The 22,010-nt window shown below is 37.9% G+C and overlaps 1 protein-coding gene across 6 annotated transcripts in view; it reads right to left on the bottom strand.

The window, feature by feature from the left end:
• Positions 1 to 22,010, bottom strand: part of VPS54 — an 85,687-nt gene that overhangs the window by 9,866 nt on the left and 53,811 nt on the right. For 5 of the 6 annotated variants that reach the window (XM_088903175.1, XM_088903177.1, XM_088903176.1 and 2 more), the window contains exons 15-16: positions 16,087 to 16,248; positions 8,675 to 8,742 (exon numbers count right to left, since the gene is read on the bottom strand). In XM_088903175.1, the coding sequence (XP_088759301.1) occupies positions 8,675 to 8,742; positions 16,087 to 16,248 (230 nt within the window). Of the gene's footprint in view, positions 1 to 8,674; positions 8,743 to 16,086; positions 16,249 to 22,010 lie in introns of those variants that run through there. The other variant, XM_088903179.1, reaches the window with a different exon arrangement.

Genomic DNA, 22,010 nt, shown 5'->3' with positions numbered 1-22,010 from the left:
TTTAAATTAGGGTGAATTACTTAATCCTCCCCTGGGGTTTCAGTCAAATATTTATGCCATTCTCAGGTTTACCTAATAATTTATACCCTCTTTGACCATGATTTGACAGGGATGTTTGTTAGCATAAGAAACAGAAATAAGACTATTGTTGCATGGACTTTCCTAAAAGAATGATGTGCCCATATTGAACATGCACTTGAATTGGACACTCCGCAGATTCTCAAGGACACTTTACATAACATTTCCTTTTCATCTCCTACTTGATATAACAAATAGCTAATGTACAAGATGAATGCCATTTTTCATATAAAAAATTACTTGGTCACCAAGCCAACATTTTAGACCCCTTTTTGCAGATATATAAAGTGAGAATTCAAAAAGTATGAAATATTATACTTTTCCATAATATGTCTGTGTCCATGTTTCTTATCTTGTCAAGTCAGACTCTTGGACATGCATCCTGTGTTTGTGTCTATGCAACAATGATTAAGATAGAAAACATGTTGCAAGGACTCTCCTAAATGGAGAATGAATTGTCAGACACACATCTGAGTCAGAGAGTTCACAGATTCTTGAGGGCACTTCTACATAACATAAAAAATAGGAATACTTTTCCATAGAGGTTCCGCAAGTCCATGTTTTCTCATCTTGCCAAGTCAAACTCTTGGACATGCATCTTATTCTGACCCCTGTGTCCATGTCCATGCAACACTGGGTAGAAAAGTTTTTAGCAAAACATCCCTTAGATAGAGAGATTGATAACGGCAGTCTCATTTACAGTTACACTATCTCAAATATCTATATTATTTATGTTTTCACTTAGAACCAGTAAAGAGAGAGAGAAGAGAAGGAGAAGAGGTGAGAAGGGAGAGAGAAGAGAGGAGAAAGTTTAGAGAGACAAAAACTTGGCCTGGTGGCACCTCCATTATTATTTATAGGTATGACAGCAATATCAATAAAAAGAAAGGAAATTACATTAGTGCTCCTCTGGCACACTCTAATAATAAAAAATAAAGATAATGCACTAACAACATTCCCCCTCAGGTTGGGCTGTATATATCAATCATGCACTAACAGTATTCCCCCTTAATATGTTTTGTCCTGTCATTGAGTATGGGATTTAGATGTAATGTTTATGGCTGCCTTGTTGTCACAGTAAAGAGACATTGGGCTGTCAATGTTAAAGTCCAGCTCCCCCACAAGTTCTTAATCCAAAGCACTTCTGCAATCTCATGTGCCATAGCTCTATGTTCTGCCTCAGCACTCAACCTTGCAACTACACCTTGCTTCTTTTTCCTCGCAGTCACTGGGTTGTTACCTACGAAGGTGTAATACTCACTTGTGGATTTTCTGTCATCCACCGCACCTGCCCAGTTTGCATCTGTATAAACCTCCACTTTCAGGTAACCATGTTTTTTAACAACAACCCAATCACTGGAAACTTCAAGTACCTAAGGACACTCTCTGTAGTTTCCAAGTGTGGTACTTTAGGGGAATGAATAAACTAACTCAAGACCCCCACAACATAGGAAATATCAGTATGTGTCATTGATCCACCAACCTCCATAATTGTTTCACATCTTTCAAAGGTTCTCCATCACAATCACCCAATTTTTGATTCACATTAATAGAAGTATTGGCTGGTTTCACCTAGTTTTCTTGTGTTTTGCAAGAGATTTAGGATCCACTTCCTTTGAGAAACAAAGGTACCTTTTCGAGAACGGGTAACCTCGATCCCAAGGAAATACCATAGGGGTCTTAGATCTTTAACTTTTATTTGGGTAGCCAAAAACTCCAAATTTTGTTTTTCAGAGCTCCAATCACCTATGATGATAATGTCATCTACATAAACTATCAGCATTATAACCTTTCCCTAATCCCTCTTAACAAAGAGGGTATGATCAGACTGGCATTGTTTGAAACCGATCTACTGAACGCCGTATGGAACCTACTAAATGAGGTCTAAGGAATTGTTTCAACCCATACAGAGACTTCTTCAGTCTATACACCTTGTCTTAATTGCCTTTGGCATTTAAACTGGGTGGCTGAACCATATACACTTCTTCCAGGTCACCATTTAGGAAAGCATTTTTAATATCAAGTTGATGCAACTCCCATCAAAGTTAGTAGCTAGAGACAAAAGAACACGGATGGAATTCATCTTTGCTATCAGGGCGAAAATCTCCACATAATCAATGCCATGTATTTGGGTGTAGCCTTTCACCACGAACCTTGCCTTATATCTTTCTACTGTCTCGCTCACCTTATGTTTCATTGAAAACACCCATTTATACTCTTTCCCTTTTGGAAGATCCACTAGCTCCCATGTATTATTTTTTATTTTTTGATGAATGAATATAATTTATTAATTCAGAAAAGGCAGTACAGGGAACTCAAAAGAGGCACGTGCTGTTACCTCTTCAGGGCAGTATTACATCAAATAAAAAACAGAATTAGTCATAAATACAATTACAAAGCAGCCCAAAATAAATGTTCCCTAGTAGCCCCCTGCTTAGCTAATCCATTCGCCAAGGTGTTTGCTGATCTTCCCTCCCAACAAAAGGTAACTGTCATATTTCTTGTAAACCAGTTGACTTTCCTTAATAAATCTTTGTGTCGCCACATGGCTGAAGTTGGATCTGTCAGCCATCCCACAACAATTTGAGTCTCCTTCAACTACCAGATGTTGAACTCCTAATTGTCAGCCATCCCATGTATTATTTTTATGGAGGGCATTAAGTTCTTCCTTCATAGCATACTATCAATGACATACAGGAAGGCACAATAAGGAAGAAACATGATCATAGAAAACAATGGGTTATGGAGTGTTTAGTAGTGCATGACCTAGCACCCTTTCTATGAGCAATAGAGATATCAAGGTCATCTACATGGTTGCCAATAGAAATAGGAACAAAAGAATCAATGGGGATGAGAGTAGTTGAGAGCTTATCTCAGGGAGTCCATGGTGTCAGTTGCACAATATTTGGGAGCTCCACATCCTTACAACTCTGATGATCTCTATAGTGCTTACATAGAAAGACATAGAAAGGTGCACGATCTAGGATGGACAGAAAATGAACCTGATGAACTTCTCCCCCACACAACTCTTCCCTGAGGAAAATACGAGATAAAATGGCTCAAACTCGAAAAAGGAAATATCCATAGAAACAAAGTACTTACAAGTAACTAGGTAAAAGAACTTATAACCCTTCTGAGTAGAGAGGCATACCAAAGAAGGTACAAGGAATAGACTTGGGATTCAACTTACTACGAGAAGAGGACAAATCATGAACGAAGGACCAACACCTAAAGACTCATAGGAATGGAGAACAAATGAGACTGGGAATAGGAGTTGATGGGGGGCCTTGTAGTTCAACACTCTGGAGGGCATATGGTTGATTACATAAGTACCAACAAACATAACATCCATCCATAAACGTTTACATTCATGTGCAACAAAATGCCATGTGCTACTTCAAGGAGATGCTAGTTCTTTCTTTTTGTAACACCATTTTGTTGTGGTGTTTTTGCACAAGAGCTACTGTGAAGGGATCCATGGAATGCAAAAAGTTTATTTAGGTTGCCATGGAAATATTCTTTGCTTATCTACTTGGAATATATGAACCTCCACGTGAAATTGGGTAAACACCATTTTTTGAAAATCTTTTACAATTTTTTGGAACTTCATCTCTAGTCCACATAGAAAATTTCAATTGTAGTAGAAAATCATCAACCAAACTAATAAAGCATTTGTAGCCGCCCTCAAAGGGTATAGTGGTAGGAATTCCGAATGCACAATATGAAAGGGAAAATCTGATCTTTTATTACTTGAAGAAAAGGAATTTCTATAATGTTTGCTTAGCTTTGGAAATTGGACATTGAACAAGACTTAAAAAAACTAGGAAACAAATACTTTAGCAACTCAAAGGAAACATGACCTCATAGTTTTCAAGGCGCCAAGGTGAGGCTAGGCGACTACAGGGTGCCCAGGTGCCTAGGCGCCTAGGTGTTGGGATTTTAAAATGTTAATTTTCTTGAGTTTTTACTTTATCTATGCTTTTCTAAGCTATTTTATTGGTTTTGTGTGCTAACTAGCAAGCATGTACACTAACTATTAACTCTATAAATCATTCAAATGATTATAAATTTCATATAACTAGCAAGCATGTACGCTAACTATACACTAACTAGCAGGCATGCACACTAACTATTATCTGGAAAAACAAATGCAGGAACTAGGAAGGGAGGAGAGGAGTATAGGGGCGGAAGAAGAAGAAGTATAGGGGATTAGGGGCTGGGAGAATTATAGGTCCTTGTTTTTTCAAAAAAAAGGGACTGAGACTATCGACTGAGAACAGTCAGGGGCGGAAAGGAGTATAGGGGTGGAGCCCCTGTTTTTTTCAAAAAAAAAAAAAAAGGCACTGATATCTAGGACTAGTGACAGAACAATCAGGGGTGGAAGAATGAGTGGAGCTGTGGAGGAAGGGAGGAGTATAGGGGTGGAGCCCCTGTTTTTTCTTAAAAAAAGCAAAAAAAGACTGAAGCTGGGCTGGAAGAACTTACCTGCTGAAGCTGAGGTGCGATGGAGTTGGGCTGGGGCATGAAGTCTTCGGTTCTCCTCCCTCTCCAATCGAACCGAAAAACCCTTATGTTATGCATAAATAAAAGAAAAAGGCTTTGTATTGTTGTCTTAATAATAAAATGATAGCACGTAACCGATTTTATTTTAAAATAATAAAACATCTAATAAAATATCAGAAAAATAAATTAAAAAAATATTAGATGTATGTAGGCACCTGCCTAGTCGCCTAGGCGTCCGCTTAAGTCTCTAGGCAGGTGCCTAGTATACAAAATCCGGGGCGTTTAGGCGAGGCGACCATAGAAAACTGCCTAGTCGCCTAGGTGCCCGCCTAAGTGTCACCTTGACAACTATGCATGATCTATGTGATTATGCCACAAAAACACTTGACTCAGTTAACTACTTAACCCTGATGCAAATGCCAAGAAACTAGCTTTATCCTCAAGAATGTAAAGGTCATTCACCATGCTTCCTCTACCAATCATCTTCCTAGATGTAGGTCTTGAAAAACACAAGAATGAGGGAAGAAAATTACACTACAATTTAAGAAGTGAGCGTGCTAATGGAAAGAAAGTTGAGGATGTTTAGGAATATGCAACACATTAGAGAGGGTTAGGCAATGGGGAAGGGTTATTGATCCCTGACTTGCAATGGAAGAGAATGAACCATTTACAAGTCTCACTTTATCCCTCCCAGACAAGAGGCTATAGGACTGAAATAAACTTGACTTACCAGTCATGTGATTGGAAGCCCTTGAGTCAAATTAAGGAGAGTCAGGGGCAAGAGTGGATAAATGGAAAGCAGAGGCTGCACTATTTGCTGTAGACGCAAATGAAGTGGAGGGAATACCAACTGTACTATCCATTTGACACCGTTCCCTACTATAAGATTCCAAGTGATCACAAAAAGAGTAAATGAGTTCCTCCTTAGGGTCAGAACTAGATTGATGCTCCTGAGTGGTACCAGTACTTACACTCCCACCTTGAGAATCATTAGCCACCACATTTTCTGCACTATACTTCTATCTTTGCCCTTTTTTTTTTCAATTCTTGGTTCTTGGTTGCCCACTTGGGCTTCCCAACAAGATCCCAACAGGTTTCTCGTGTGTTTGAGGCGACAACAATGGATGCACCACAATTTGTCCTTGTCCTCATTCCTCTTACAATGACCTTTCTTTGTACCATTATTAACACTTTTTGATGCTAGGGCAATCAGTTGTCCCGCTCAGCTGTAACCATCACACTCAGTTTACTTCTTCAGATTGCATAATGGCATATACCTCCTGGATTGAAGGAAGATCATTGTTGCCCAAAATCTGAACACGAAGAGGCTCATACACAGGATTTGCCTTTGCATCATCATCATTCTTCCATTTAATAGTCTGGTAATGGTCTAACTCCATCTAGACTGAGGTAGGGTTTAATATTAAGCAGACAAGTTACAATCACCCTGCTTACAGGTGGAGGATTCAGCGTGTAACTGATAAATAAATCTATGTGTAATGCCTTTGCTCTGAATAGGTCAATTTTGCATGCTCCCATATCAACCCACATGAAATTCTTCCTCACCTCTGGTTCCATAGCAACAATGTGCCAGGACATAACCATACTATTCTCTTGGTTCCATCTATCGTGTTCAGTAGTCCCTGACTTGGGTTCTTTCACTTTACCATTGATATAACCCGCTTTCCTCTGGCTGTAACATAGAGTTTAATACCCTTAGACCATTCTAGATAGTTCATCCCATTCAAGGGAGTAATAGGCATAGGAAAACTCATGCTGTCTACCCCCAAACTGGAAGTTCTTTGAGAAGAAGTAACTCAGAAAGAAGCTGAATCATCAGCTTCCATTACAGAGGTTACCTGTACTAAAAGTCACAGAAAGAAGCACAGATTGGGTTCTTTCACTTGACCATTGATATAACCAGCTTTCCCCTGGCTGTAACATAGAGTTTAATACCCTTTGACCATTCTAGATAGTTCATCCCATTCAAGGGAGTAATAGGCATAGGAAAACTCATACTGTCTACCCCCACACTGGAAGTTCTTTGAGAAGAAATAACTCAGAAAGAAGCTGAATCATCAGCTTCCATTACAGAGGTTACCCACACTAACAGTCACAGAAAGAAGCACAGACCTGATTTTCCATCAACACCCGATCAAGAATTTGAGTTTGAAACTGTAGCCAAACTGAAAAAACTGTTGCAACTTTGAACACATTGGCTACACAACCCCAACAAATCAACCTCTAATCAACACCAACCCACAGAAAACATGTGGTAATGGTGTGGTGTACAACAAGTACTTGCTGGAAAAGGACCCCACAATCCATTACAGCACCATAAACAAGGCACATGCCTTGAGGCAAAACTCCCTCACAGAATCGACTGTCACAAAGAATCACTGATCTTGGTACAATGAGGCTACAACCAATAAAAAAGGGCAAAACAAAGGAACAGTTGCTTAGGTCAGTCCGATGAGGGTTTTCTTCTCTCACAGTCCAAAAAGAAAATGTTCCAAGGAGAAAACAGCTCAATCCCCACCCAAGTCAGCACTCTGATACCATGTTTTCACTTAGAACCAGTAAAGAGAGAGAAGAGAACAGTAGATAAAGGGAGAGAGAAGAGGAGAACAGAAAGTTTGAAGAGCCAAAAAAATGGGCTGGTGGCACCCCCATTATTCTTTAGAGGTATGTGACAGCATAACAATAAAAGTAAATTACACAAATGCCCCTGTGGCACACTCTAATAATAAAAAATAAAAATAAAGCACTAACAACAATTCAAACCTGTTTTTGGCTTTCTATTTCCATATTAACATTTAAAAAATATAAAAAAGGCCACTACACAATGTTGGTGTCAGTTATGTGGGCTCTGGGGTCTTCGGAGGGGTAGACTAGATACTGTTCTAACCTTGGGCATTTTTTACACAAGGTGGACACTCTCAGACTTGGACCTGTGTTTTCACATTTGCCAGCCATAGATTTTACCATTATAGAAAGTAATGGCCCATCAAGAAATATAAAAGAGTATTTTAGTCCATATAACATAACAAGGTGCCAAAAAGGGTGAAATAGACCTTTAAAAAGTTTTAAATGCCAAGTGAGAACTTTCTACCAGAAAAACTGACAGCAAGTTTATGGAGAGGCAGAACAAGTAACTTAACCTCAAATTACAACTTATAAGTAATTTGCCCTTTAATTATTCAATGCTATGGCAACTTTTAAACAACAGCAGAAACGACACAACATTGAGGGGAGAGATAAGAGGGTTTATCTCTCACTGACTTTTTAGTACTCCTTTTTTTTTTCTTTCTAACATTAATGAAAAGCTGCAGTTATTGATTAAAAAAATGGAACAGGTTAGAAGTTAGAACTTAGAAGACCCTCAACTGTCTGGATAAGGTTGTCGCTTACTGAATAAACACCAAAATCAGAAGCATAATAATATTAGCATCTCAGTGTTCTTCTTCTTCATTAAACAGTAATGCCCACTAGCAAGTAAAGGTCAAAGCTTTTATACTGATCCTTAATAACTTTGTCAAAGTGACTTTAAAAGATTATATGGGACAAGTGTTTCCAGGTGTCAGAATTTTCCATGTTATCATAATATGATATCCATAACAACTTGGAAAACTGCATGGACTTTGCCAATCAGTTTACAGCCCACTCTGATGACCAGCATGTCATTTCACTTGCAAGATGATTCTCACAACATTACAACATGGATATGAGGTTTCTGACAAAGTGGCTTAAAAAATTGTATGGGACAAGTGTATCCATGGTGTCAGAATTTTTCCATGTCAACATAACATGATATTCATGCCAACTTGGAAAACAACATGCATGTGTGTACATGATGAAGTACAATGCCATAAAAGGAAAGTAAAACCCCTGAAATGCATTAAAGAAGCCTTCCCTTTACAACGTACACCCTACATGAAAGAGGTGGGGCATAGAAACATTTATTACAAATTAGTGCAAGTAGATGGGCTTCTAACAAGGTTCAATGAATAATCAATGTAAATAAGTGAAGGAGAAGATGGAATGTGCAAACCACAGTATATCTTGTTGAATATTTAACAACACAATGACTCACCTGAAAATAGCTTTAACATCTAATTCATGTAAAGTTCGAGATAAGACACGTTGAAGGTAGCCAACTTCCTGGAGATGAATAAAAAATCAAATAGCCAATCAGATTCAACTAATCAAGTAAAAAAATTAGACAGAACTTTTTCTTTTATCAATAACAAACAGATTTCATTAAAATTAAGAAAAAGATACAAGCGGGGAGAGCTAATCTTTCTTAACTCCCCCACAGAGAAACAGAAATCAAACCATGGCAATTACATATGAGCCCAAAACAGACCTGCCCTATTCATCCCTTGTTTTGCCAATCCATCAGCAAAGGAGTTGGCACTTCTTTTGACCCACTCAATTTTAATCTCAATGCCCTGTGCCAGCCACTTGAATTTTTTCATTTTGTTGCTATAAATCTACAACCCATTCTGTTGTACCCCTTCCAAGATTGCCATAATCTCAGCCCTAACAGAGTCACCGACAACAATTGGCCCTCAGAAAAGGTCTATTACTTTGCCTTCCTCATCCCTAATCACCCCAATGCCTGAGGGCCCTGGATAACCAATACTGCTACCATCAAAATCCAGCTTGTAAAAGCCAATTGGGGGAGGGGTCCAAGACATAGTTGATGTCTCCTTATCCTGGCCAGAGTTGGCAATTGTTCTCTGGTTTAAAAAATCTTCCATTGTGAAATCTTGAAACAATCACTTCTCTCCTTTTCTGAGAGGATTCTTGAATTCCTTTCCTCCCATATACTCCAACTGATAGCAGCCCTTACACATCTCCACATTATTTTGCACCTCTTCTTTGGCCAGCTGAAGAAAGTAGAGGCAAACAGGCTTTGCACATTCGGTGGTGGAGTCCACCTGCACCCAAACAAAGACAAGAACCATTCCTAAATCCCTTTCACAAAATTGCACGAGATTAATTAGTGGTAGCAATTCTCACCAATTGCCTTGGAAAGAATACACCAGTTAGGGGACAAACAGCTATTAGGTCTTTTTCTTTGAAGCAAATCACGTGTTGATTCTTTCCACCAAGGCCTCCCAACAAAAGCTCATAACCCTTGTTGGGGCAGGTGTTCCCCAAACCTCTTTAATAGGAAAAGACAAGCCCTCAATATCTTCCGGCTGAGTTAAGGACTTGAAGAAGGAAGCACAGGTAAACAACCCAGAGGGAAAGAGAGTCCAAATTCCTAAAAGCCCTTTTGAAACCTAAATCCCAACCAAAGTCAAAATTGGAGTTAGAAGGCACCAAAAAGTTGTTTATAGGTTCATTCTTGTAGTTTGACATGGCAAACAAAGAAGGAAATTGATCCCTCAAAGAAGACTCCCCAACCCAATCCTGTTCCCAAAATTCAATTTGATTACTAGAATTTATATCATACCTGATTCAATGCAAGAACAAAGGAAGAATAGCTTTAATGGATTTCCAAGGGGAAGATTTGGTGGACCTAGCTTGAATTCTAGTATCCCATCCATTATCCGTGAGCCCGTCGATGCTTACCACCATTTTGACCCACAACTTTTCCTCTACAGGTAATCTCCACAATCATTTCCCCAGCAATGCCAAGTTTCTTTTTTGAGCATTTCCAATACTAGGCCCTCCAAACTTTCTACTTCTGCTCACCACTTCACATCTAATCCTATGCTCCTTCCTTTTCTCCCTTGGTTCCTAAAGAAAATCCCTCATTATTTTCTCAAACTTCCTTGCTAGGCCCTCCAAACTTTCTACTTCTGCTCACCACTTCACATCTAACCCTATGCTCCTTCCTTTTCTCCCTTGGTTCCTAAAGAAAATCCCTCATTATTTCCTCAAACTTCCTTGCTACCCCATCTGGAACTTTGAAAATTGTCAAATAGTACACCTACAAGTTGGCTAAAATGGATCTAATTAAGGTAATTCTCCCTTCCAAAGAAAGGTAGTTTTTCTTCCACAATGCAAGTCTCTTCTTGAATCTCTATCACTGAAGTCCAGAAATTTTCTTTCATAGGGTTATCTCCTAAAGGTAATCCCAAGTACTTTAGGGGCCAAGATGAAACCATACAACCCAAAATAGAAGCATACTTCCTTTTCTCCACCTCCATATTAATTCGCACAACAGAACTTTTCTCAAGGTTACACCTACAGATTGGACATCTGCTCTAACAATTGTGTGGCAAGTTTCAGAATCCTAATCCACCTCAAATCGCCCCCTTCACAAAAAAGAATTTTATCATTTGCAAATTGTAAATGAGTGATCAATACCCCTTGATTGCCAATTTTCCAAACTCTTATTAGATTCCTTGAGTCTGCTCTAGATATCAACCTTCCCAGGATATCTGCTACTAAGGTGAACAAAAAGGGAGCGAGGGGGTCCCCTTGCCTAATACCTCTTAAAGCCAGGAAAAAGTCCACCACTATTCCATTTATTAAAATTGAATATTGAACATTCCTAACATAGCCCATTACCCATTTACATCATTTTTCTCCAAACCCAAAGTTAACCATTCTTTTTGAAGAATAACAATAAAATTTATTAAAGAAAAAGGAAAGCAGAGTATAGCTGAAACAAGGCGTTAAGGTGACACCAAAACATACAAAAATAACAAGCAACATCCAATAGCCATACACAAAGCAGAAAATAATGCAGCCTTCCGGAATTATATCTTCCTTAATCATCTCCTTTGTATAGTTCTTCATTCCCATCACCCTCCTCATTCCATGCCTCACCTCCTTCCCCTTATACAGAATTCTTCAACCTCTCTTCCTTTTTACTTCTTCCAAATACTTCAAAGGCTCTTCTAGCAAAATCCTTTCCACCCCAAAAGAATAATCCTAAGCTCCTGCCATTTTTAACACTCCTATCCATGGTTTCAAATGTTGCAACATTTCGCTAATGTCACCCGACATATGTTGATGTTGAGGATCACCGACATGAAAATGGATGGCAATATAAAAATTACATTATTTCGGTCGACATTTCCTATATTTCGGAAATGTCGACCAAATCGGTCCAAATAACAAAAAAAAAAAAAAAAAAAAAAACAGTTTTTCCTATTATGTCGACAGGATCTCGTCTAACGTACATTAATAATATAATATATTAATATAAATTATAACATTAATAATTTCTATTTAATATTTCAAATAAAATATTTATAAAAAGAATTAACAAAAAAATAAAAACAAAAGAATAAATTAATTACTTTATAATATAAAACATAAAATATTTTTCAAGTAATAAAATATTAACTAGTTAGTATTTTAAAATATTTATTAAAATCAGAAAATGTTTATTAAATTTTATAATAAATCATATTCTAAATTTAATATAAAAAATCAGAATAAATTTATTAAATTTTATACTAAATCATAATTTATTATAAATTTAGTATTAAAAGTCATAATAAATTCATTAAGTTTTATAAGAAATCAGAATTTATCATAATCTTAATACTACAAAAAGGAGAATTAGTTTATTAAATTTATAATAAAACATAATGTATTATAACTTTAATATTTAAAAAATCAGAATAAATGTATTTATATTTACTAGTGTGAAATAAATACATTAGAATTTATAACAAATCAAAATTAAAAATAAGAAAAGAAAATATCGGATAACCTTGTAAAAACATCAAAATGCATAATAATTCAGTAAATCATCATTCACTAATTTGTTATTGATCTTAGTTTCTTAGCTTTATATAATGGTTGGGAATAAGATAGTAGTCTAGAAATATGTATTAATGCTTCTTTTATCATTTTACAAAATATCATTGCATATTTCCACAATGTCTCTAATTTTTACAATATTTCCCCTTGACATTTCCAACATATGTCCTATATTTTGGTAAGCAACATTTCCATCGACATCGACATTTTAAACCTTGCTCCTATCCACCAAATCCTCAATCCTCACTCTACATTCCTTGTCCTCACAAGCTGATAGATACTTCTTAGAGTTCCTCTCTAAGTCTTGGGTGCCCTCCTTCTGCTTATCATCTGACCCAAGCTGCCTTTCTAAACCATCCCAATGAGAAACCAACATCTACACCATCTCCCAAACTGAATCATGAAATTCTTTTCCTTGCACCTTCTTCAAACATTTGGTTTTTGTTCCAATACATCAACAATATGAGACTTACGAGTCTCTTGCTATCTTAACTGTCTTTGAAATAACAACCACACCTTCCTTACTCTCTGTTTTTCTTCTTCGGCCTAAATCAATTCCAAGCTTGCCAACTGTGACTTCAAAAATTGAGTATTTTTCACCTCCTTTAGAGAATCCATCCTTCCTTTCTTTTTCAATCTCCTCCTTAGAGCAAATTGCCTCCTTACTATTGACTTCACCCTCACCAAGTTTCTCACCTACTATCCCCCCTTTTTTATCCCCCCATTCCCTTGTCACTTGCCTCTACTCCTTCCCCCGGATCTGCTTCCTTATCTTCCTTTCCCTCCTCCTCTAGCTCAATCCTCACATCACCCTGCTTAGACGTATTTGACCCTCCCCTTCTGCAACCTAATAGGAATAGTTTCAACAACAAAAGACACAAAATAAATCACTTTACCCACCTGCTGACAGAGCTCCACCTTCTCCCTCTTCAAGCTCCTATCGCCCTATGCCCCTGGCTCATCCTTGTTCTCATGATAGCCAACAGATTGACACCCCTTGCATCCATCTTGTGTTACTTCACCCTTCAAATCGTTGCTCTTCTTGTCGCTATCAAATCTGGCCACCAGCCAAACCCAAGTTTCTTTCATTCTAATTTGACGAGACAAAGATTTTCTTACTTGCTTCTTGCACTTAAAGGGCTTGAATTTGGAGTGTCTTCCTTTGAAAATCTTCAAACTATTGGGCCAATCTCTCTATTTGTCAAAACTAGACTTCGAGTTAAGAGCATGGGCCCAACTCAAAAAGACCAGTCCACCAAATCATAGGCTTTCTATAGATTGCACACCACTCCTTTTCTCCCTGCCCTCTTCATATCCTCCACACATTGATTTTCTATTAAGAGTTGATCCGCTATTTGCCTCCCTTAGACGAAGGCCCCTTGGTGAGGTGCAATGATTGTGGGGAGTACTTGCCTTATCCTCAAGGAAAACACCTTAGCTATAACCTTATATAGGCTATTCACTAGGTTGATCGGTCTAAAATCTCTTGGGTGGGAGGCATCAACTTTCTTTGGGGTCAAGGCTATAGAAGTGGAGTTCAGCCCTAGATTAATTATTCCCCTTCTATGAAACTCATCAAAGACCAAAGAATATCCTCTTTTAGAATGTCCCATCAATCCTGGTAAAAAGCCATTGTGAATCCATTCAGTCCAGGAGCTTTTGCTTTGTCCATTGAGAACACCGCTTCTTTTATTTCCTCTAGTTCAAATTTCCTCTCCAACCAAACACTAAGCCCTAACTCTAATCTTGGCCACTCTAATCCGTCTACCTAAACCCCACCATTCAGTGGCCTTCTAAACCAAAGATTTTTAAAATGATCTACAAAACCCTCAACAATACCATCTTGTTGGGTAATACTAGACCCTTAATTACTAATTTGGAGATGAAAGTTTTCCCCCTTCCATTTGCCACAATATGAAAAAAAACATCGTGTTTTTATCCCCCTCCTTTAACCACTTGCACCCTAATTTTTGCCTCCAACTTATCCCTTCCTCATACAATAAGTCTTCCGGTTGTTTTCTCAAGGTCCATCTTTGTTCTTTATCTCCTTCCTCAAGAAGACCCCTTTCTTCTTTCAGGTCTAACTCCTCAATTTTTGGAATCACATTTTGCATCCTTGTTTCTAGCTTCCCAAAATCCATCTCATTCCAAACTTTTATTTTTTTTTTCCTTTTAGATTCTTCTTATGAAATTTCATTCCTTTCCAGCATCCTTGTTTCTAGCCTCCCATCAATCTTTCACCCTCTTAATTAACCTTGGATAACACAATCACATATTTTCAAATCTGAATGGTGATGGCCTTGCATTCCTTAATTCTTTCTTACAGACATGACCCTTGGGAGAGTCCTAGATCACAAGCCTCCACAATGCTCCTCCCAATCCAATGTGAACAAAACCCTATCTAATCTGGGACAAATCGGGTTCGAATGGACATTGGGCCAAGTAAATTTATTATTGAAAATTTACCTACCGATTCTTCCAACCCCACTTCACCTCACTGTTCCAGTCACTATACCCCAGAGGAACCCCATGAGTGTCATTGCCCATTTTATTCCCCTAGCCTTCCAAAGACTCCTTGCCCATCTTCTATCAAACTCTGGTCTTTTGGATTCCTGCAACAATACCACATCTGGTTTCAACATCCTGATCACTTCTTTGATTAATTCTCTCTTTTTGGTGCTTCTCAACCCTTTTACATTCCAACTCAGCAACTTCATTTAACCTAATTCTTAGGACCGTTCTGCTAATGATTTATGTATTCCCCTTTATCATCTTTCCACTTCACTCAATTTCCTTTCCTCACTTTAGGATCCTCCTTAGTTTTTAGAGAGGCTTTTAGTTCATTTGGGTCCTTCAATTTACAACCAAGCTTTCCAAAAAAGTTTACCACCAAGTCATCACTAGAAGATTCCCCATCCCTCCCTCCTTTTTTATGAATCTCTCCTCTTTACCCTCTTGTCCTCTTTCCCTTGCTCCTTGTCCTCTTTCAGTTAAACTTTTTGTTCCTTCTTTGTGCAGTTCCTTTCTACAATAAGCTTTTACTTAATAGCAGAGAAATCAGATGTGTATCTGATATACTAAGCTAGGTTTCAAAAACATTTTCTGTTGCATTTATGTGCAACAGCACATGAAGGCAGAAGGGAGTTTTAAAATAAGAGAGTACATAAATGCATATGTGGTTTTCCTACTCTCGATATGATTTTAGGGGGAAGGAACTTTATAAGAATCAGCTTAGCACATGAAGGCAGAGAGTGGTAGTAAGGTAGTTGGCAGTTGTAACCAATCTCTGTAAACTGGTACTATTTCTTTTGAAACGCAACTGATATTGTATTAAGGAGGAAGTGCTTCCCTCAAAGCAAAACTTTACAAGATCTATACTAACCATATGAGGTTTATATAGCTATACAAAAGACTTATACTACTGAACCAAGTTGCATAATTGTTTAAGTTCTATGACAACATACAGATGTCACTAGGGGTGCCAATTATACAAGGCCTCTAGGGCTATGGCATAATATTCTAGCTACAAAAAACATAGGATTTTCCTAACTACAGAAATTAATATACAAAAATTGATAACATATTGCAGCATGATGCCCAAATTAGTGGTTAAAATCAAAACAATATATTAAAATGAAAAAGAAAGGAAAAATAAGAAACGAGTAATGGTTCACTACTAAAGCATCTAAATGCAATGCTTGGCCTTTGATACAAATCAGTAACAAGAAGCATCATTAATAAAATATCTAAGTATATTGAAAAGCAACACACCTTGGTAAGGGATCGAGCAAAGTTACTAGGCTGTAAATCACTGTCATCTGGTCTATTCCAGCTCTCAACAATTTGTGGCAACCCACGAATATGTACCATTAACCTTTCTCTCATTATCTGTACCAGCTTTGTGTGTATTTCATCTCGGTGAATCTTGTAATCCTGAATTTTTTGAATAAATAAAAAATACAAAAGTGTAAAGTAGAACAATCAATACTACCTACTAAAGTAATGATATACTATAAATGAGTTGTCAAACTATATGAAATATTAGCACCAAATAGTTCATAGAAATTTGAAATCTAACAATGAGATTTTTATAGGACAAATACATGCATGCAAAAATAACATAAAAGCACTGCAGCTGTCAAACAACAACCAACATCTTGAAGAAAAGGTCAGCATATTAATTTTAATGCAGGTCGAGACTGAATTATTGATTTGAATAGCTTCGGACAGTAGGGGAAAATGTAGCTATGTAGGAAACCGTATATCAAGTAATACAGGCTAATGCCAAATAGCTGCCCTGTTAGAATCATAACTCCAAAATGGTATAGCTCATTTCTAAAACAATGAAGATACCAAATAGGTGCTTTGTGAAAACCATGACTCCAAATAGGTGCCTTGTGGTGTCTAACTTTTAAAACAATGTGGCAGATATATTGTTCTTATGAGGATACTCCTAATTGTTAGGATTCCAGTGTGTTCCTAGATCAGTTAATGGAATTTCTGATGGCTTAGCAAGGCAAGGAGTAAATAGAAATGAATTATTTTGGGGATAGGTGTCAGGGGGGACTGGATGTAAAAGTTTTGGGGAGGAATGTACATAATGATCCACTTTTTTACTTGGTAAATTTGTATATTCTGTCTTTATATTAATAAAATTTTTGTTATCAATCGAAAAAAGGGGGTTTCTGGGAGGGTGAGTGTGCCATCTGGGTTGTCTTTGGTGCTAGTTGGGAAGAAAGGAACCTAAGGATTTTTTCTGAAAAAGGAAAGAAGCAGAGATGCTATCATTGAAGTCATCACTATTAGAGTGGTAGTGTGGTACATTGGGTGAAGTCTCCAGAATTATTTCAGGATATATATAGAAACGTTTTGATTAGAAATTGGAAGGAGGTGGATAATTCAGCACCCCTCAAAACTGTGATCAGTCCTTGGTCTCCACCAACTAATGGTTTCACTAAGTTGAGTTTTGATGGAAGTAGTAAAGGAAACTCAGGTCCTTCAGGTAAATAGGAGTTTTCAGGGATGAGGAAAGGAAAGTTATTGCTTTATTGTCAGGTTCTATTGGAATAAGCGATTCACTTAGATGGTGGCAATGGAAGGCATGCAAAAGGGCACAGGAGCTAAACATTAGAAAGCTGATTACTGAAGGTGATTCAAAATTGGTGATAAGCTAGCTGCATAAAGAGGAAAACAGGTTTTGGAACTATGCTAGTGAAAAAATGAAGTTTAAATGGCTGGCCCAGGGTATGGAAATAAAACTGCAGGGGATGAAGAGAAGTGCTAATTCCTTTGCTGATACACGTGCGCTAAGCAAGGGGTGGGAAGAGATGGTTTGTTTTGGGCACTTTTTTGATCAATAACAATAAATTTCATTAAAAAGAAATAGTCATTACAATGGTTGGGGGAGGTAAACTCTCTTAACTCTCCCCCAAGTAGATACAACATTACAAGGTAGCCCAAAGTAATTGATTCCTTCCCATCCATTGTTTAGTTAGTGATCTGCAAATGAATTGGCACATCTTTTTACCCGTTGCACTTTCACCTCCATACCCTGAGTTAGCCACTTGAAGTGTCTTCATTCATTAATGTATGTCCACAATCCATCACCTTCCTTCCCTAACCAACCTAATACCACTTTAGAATCTCCTTCAACGATCAGCCTGTTAACATTCAGGCCCTATAGGTTGGGGGGATTCTCTGAGAGCTGAAATTTTGGCAGTTTTGAAAGGGCATCAAAAGAGCCCAGCAGCTGAATATTAAAAAACTGCTGGTGGAAGGCGACTCTAGGCTGGCTGTTAGTTGGCTGCAGAAGGAAGATTTCAGTCTGTGGAAGTTCTTAAATGAGAAAAAGAAAATTAACCAGCTAATTCAGAACATGGAAATTCAGGTTCAGTGGTCCGAGAAGAGTGCTAATTCTATGGCAGATTCTTTGGCCAAACAGGGGGGGGGAGAGAGCTAATCTCTTTTGAGCATTGCTTAACTTGTTTTTTACTTTAAGGAGGGTTAAGTGATTTTACCCCTCCCTGTTGTAACTTTCGTTTTCTATTCCTCTTAATAAAAGTTTCTGCTATCGATCTTAAAAAAAAAAAAAAATCAAAGCCACAATTTCTGCATGCAGTGAGTCCCCCGTGTCAATTGAGCCTGAGAACAAAGCTATGACTGAACCTTCCTCCGTCCTAAAAACTCCACGAATCCCTGATGGACCAGGGTTACCTTCACTGTGTGGAGCCGATGCTGCCACTTCCAGGTGTTTTCTGTATCATACTTTTCAAGGCGCCAAGGTGAGGCTAGGCAACAAGGGGGTGCCTTGTTGCCAACTCGCCTAGGTGGGCACCTAGGCATCAACTAAGCTATGGATTTTTTAAGTAAAAAATATATATCCTAGGGTAGTTCCCTAGGTTCTATAACCATATTTCCTTAATAATTATCCATAATTTTCATAAAAAAGTATAAGCTTCATGTTATAGTACAGAAAATCAACATATTCATGAGAAGAAAAATAAGTAAGAAAGGAAAAGGTGGAGGAAGAAGGAAGAAGAAAATGTGTTGATTAGATAAAATTTTAAGTTCTTCCTCATGGTTCAGGTTTTGAAGTCTTTGAGTGTTCGAGTGTTCAATACAGCATTTAGCAATGTCTGTGTTGATTAAACCCTAAAAAATAAGAAAATAATAAAAAGAAACCAATAGAAAAACACACAAAATGAATATTTTAGTTTAATAATGTCTATTTTATAATTATAATCTCAAAAAATTAAGAATGTAAAAGTACTTAATAACACAATGTGCAAAACTGCTTGACAATTAGGCGAGGCGAGCCTCCAAGGGAACCTTGTTGCCTAGGCTTTGCCTTGACAACAATGCTTTGTATGAATGTACTTGAATATCTCCACTATTTTTACCCAATGAACAACCCTAGAAGTGATAACTTCTATGATTGCCCCTCTACTTCTCTCTTTTTTCAGAAAAAAAACTCTTTGCTTTCTTTCCTTCCAAACTGTCCAACAAACTATTGCTCTTGATAATCTCCACAATATCCTTCCCCTCTTCGTTGTCTAGTTACCAGCAGAAGAGTCAAGGGGCTTTGTAGACTTGGTGGGGGAGTCCACCTATAACCAAACAGAGAAAGAAACCAAACCCAAGTAGAAGAAAAAAAGGGGTAGGAGATTAATAAGTGGTAACAAGAATATTTTCAATTAGGAGACAAGTGTTAATTCTTTTAAGGCAGTCTTCTTTCTTTTAAGTAGGTCATAAGTGTTAATTCTTTCCAAGAATATTTCCAAGATTTCCAAGTAGAGTGCCCAAACCTTTAGCGAGATCTATTTCCCCTATACTTCTTTAACAAGGAATGAATGCCTAGGACTAGAGGAAGGTTATAATAGAGCTTTGAAAAAGGAGGAACAAGTAAAGGAACTAGAGGAAGATAGGGTCCAAATTCAAGATTCCAACTTAGAGGGGGTCCAAAAAACCCTTTTGGAGAGTTTGGATCAAAGCAAAGACATGGTCCACATTTGAGTCTCTGAAACCCTACCTAAACCCCAAGTCACAATCTATTTCAGGCCAAAACCAGAAGAGGATAAGAAGGTAGAAACAAGCTCATTTTTGCAACTGAACAGAGTAAATAGATAAGGAAACTGATCTTGAAGTGGTGAATCCCCCAACCTCACATGTTCCCAAAATCTTACCAAATTCCCGGAACACAAATTATACCTAACAAAGTGAATGAAGTATGGAAGAATGGCATGGATAACTTTCCAAGGCGCCTCTCTAGTAGCTCGAGCCAAAACTCCAACATCCCAGCCATTCGCCACCAGCCAATAGATGCTTATAATCACCTTTGTCCACAGTTTGTCCTTGTCCATTGGTAATTTCCACAACTATTTCCCTAACAATGCCATATTCCTCTCCTGGATGTTCCCAATCCCTAAGCCACCAAACTCCCTACTTCTACTTACCACTTCCCATCTAACACCTATGGTCCTTCCTTTCCTCCTTGGGTTCCCACAAAAAACCTTCATTAACTTCTCTAGTCTTTTATAAATCCTCACAGGTCTCTTAAAAACCCAAAGAAAGTAGACAAGAAAATTGGTCAGAGTTGACTTGATCAAAGTTAGTCTTCCACCTAAAGAGAGGTAATTCCTTTTCCAAGAGGCTAATCCTTTTGTAAACCTGTCCACTACCAGGTTCCAGAAAGTTACATTTCTTGGGTTTCCTCCGAAGGGTAATCCCAATAATTCATTGGCCACTGGGAAATTTGTATCTACTTGGGAGAGGTAAACCCTCTTAACCCTCCCCAAACCCCACAATCTTTCTCTAAGCAGAAATCCCCAATAAAGCTTTCTTAGTTCAATGTATCTTTCTATTCCAATTCCCAAAAAAAAAAAATTCTTGCAAAATCTTCCCCTCCTAAAAAAGCACAAACCTAAAATCTTGCTCACTTGAGTTTCAGTTTCCATTATATTTTTCCAAATCCATATTTCCATCTTTCTCACCCAATCAATAATCCCCTCCTCATCATTCTCTTCCCCTTCTACATATTCTTCCTCTCTTTCCATCTCATTCCCTTGTACCTCCTTTTCGACTAACAAAACATCTTCTTTTTGAGTTCCAAAAGCTGATTACAAAGTTCCTCTTGTCCATTACTTTTTCCAAAATGTTCGAACTGCTACTATGTTTAGGCAAGTAACTGCAGATTTCTAGATCTGCCTTTAGCTTTTGACCCCCTTCTCTTGTAGATACTCTACTGTTTACTGCAATGACCAATCCCTACCAAACCCTCCTTCAATCAAATGAAGACCTTGGTAATGTAAACTAATCGAACATTAAAGCTTTGGATTTTTTTGAGTCCTTTGAGTCAAGATCATCTTTTCTATGTTCCACCAACGAACTTGTATTCCACTTCCTTCCTAAGTCCACCCCTATCTTTCCGATAAATACTTCTGTACCAAAAACAGAGCCCCTTATATCTACCTTCTCACAAGAAAAATAATGGTCCATATTCCTCACGCCTCCCACTTTTTCCCCACCCAACTCACAACTACTCTTCTTAGGGGCAGATGAAACATTTTCCAATTCATAGACACAGTAATCGTTTTCCAAAATGCCTACCTTTACCAAATCCCCTAATGTCTCAGCTGATTCCACTTGCCCTACCAATTCCCAGCCTTCACATGAACTAATTTGTTGACTGGCAGCTTCTTTTGCTAATGAAAACCGATCACCTTCTACTGCTACACCACCTTTCCTTACCTTAGCCATCAAAGGATCTAAAGGCTTCTCTAACATCAAAAACTTTTCCCCTGTCACAACTCTTTCTTGAGGATCTTCTACCTCCTTTGGACCTTCTTGCCTTTTCACCACTGATTGTAACTTGCCCTTCAAAGTTTCCAACCTTACACTTTCACTCAAGGAACTTGAACCCTCCTTGCAATGAACTTGGTTATCACCCAATCCCACTTTTTGTTCTTCTCTTTTCCCAACCATTCATATTTAATTGCAAAATGTGTTTTGAACCTTAACCCCCTTTCCTCCCTCTCAAAAAACGTTTTTGACCAGACTTTCTGGTTATTCCTTCCTCTAAGAGGACTAAGAACCATAACATTCTTCCTTTGGTCAACAATTTCCCTGAGATGGGGTCGAAGAAGAAGAAGGTATATGTGAGTTAGCATCCATCAAAAGGTCATGTTCTTCATCAACCA

The sequence above is a fragment of the Nelumbo nucifera genome, chromosome 4, assembly GCF_055504915.1.
Source record: "Nelumbo nucifera cultivar China Antique chromosome 4, China Antique-T2T, whole genome shotgun sequence".
Taxonomy (NCBI): Eukaryota; Viridiplantae; Streptophyta; class Magnoliopsida; order Proteales; family Nelumbonaceae; genus Nelumbo; species Nelumbo nucifera.
The sequence above is the reverse complement of the archived record's forward strand: the minus strand, read 5'-3'. Positions and strand labels throughout refer to the sequence as shown.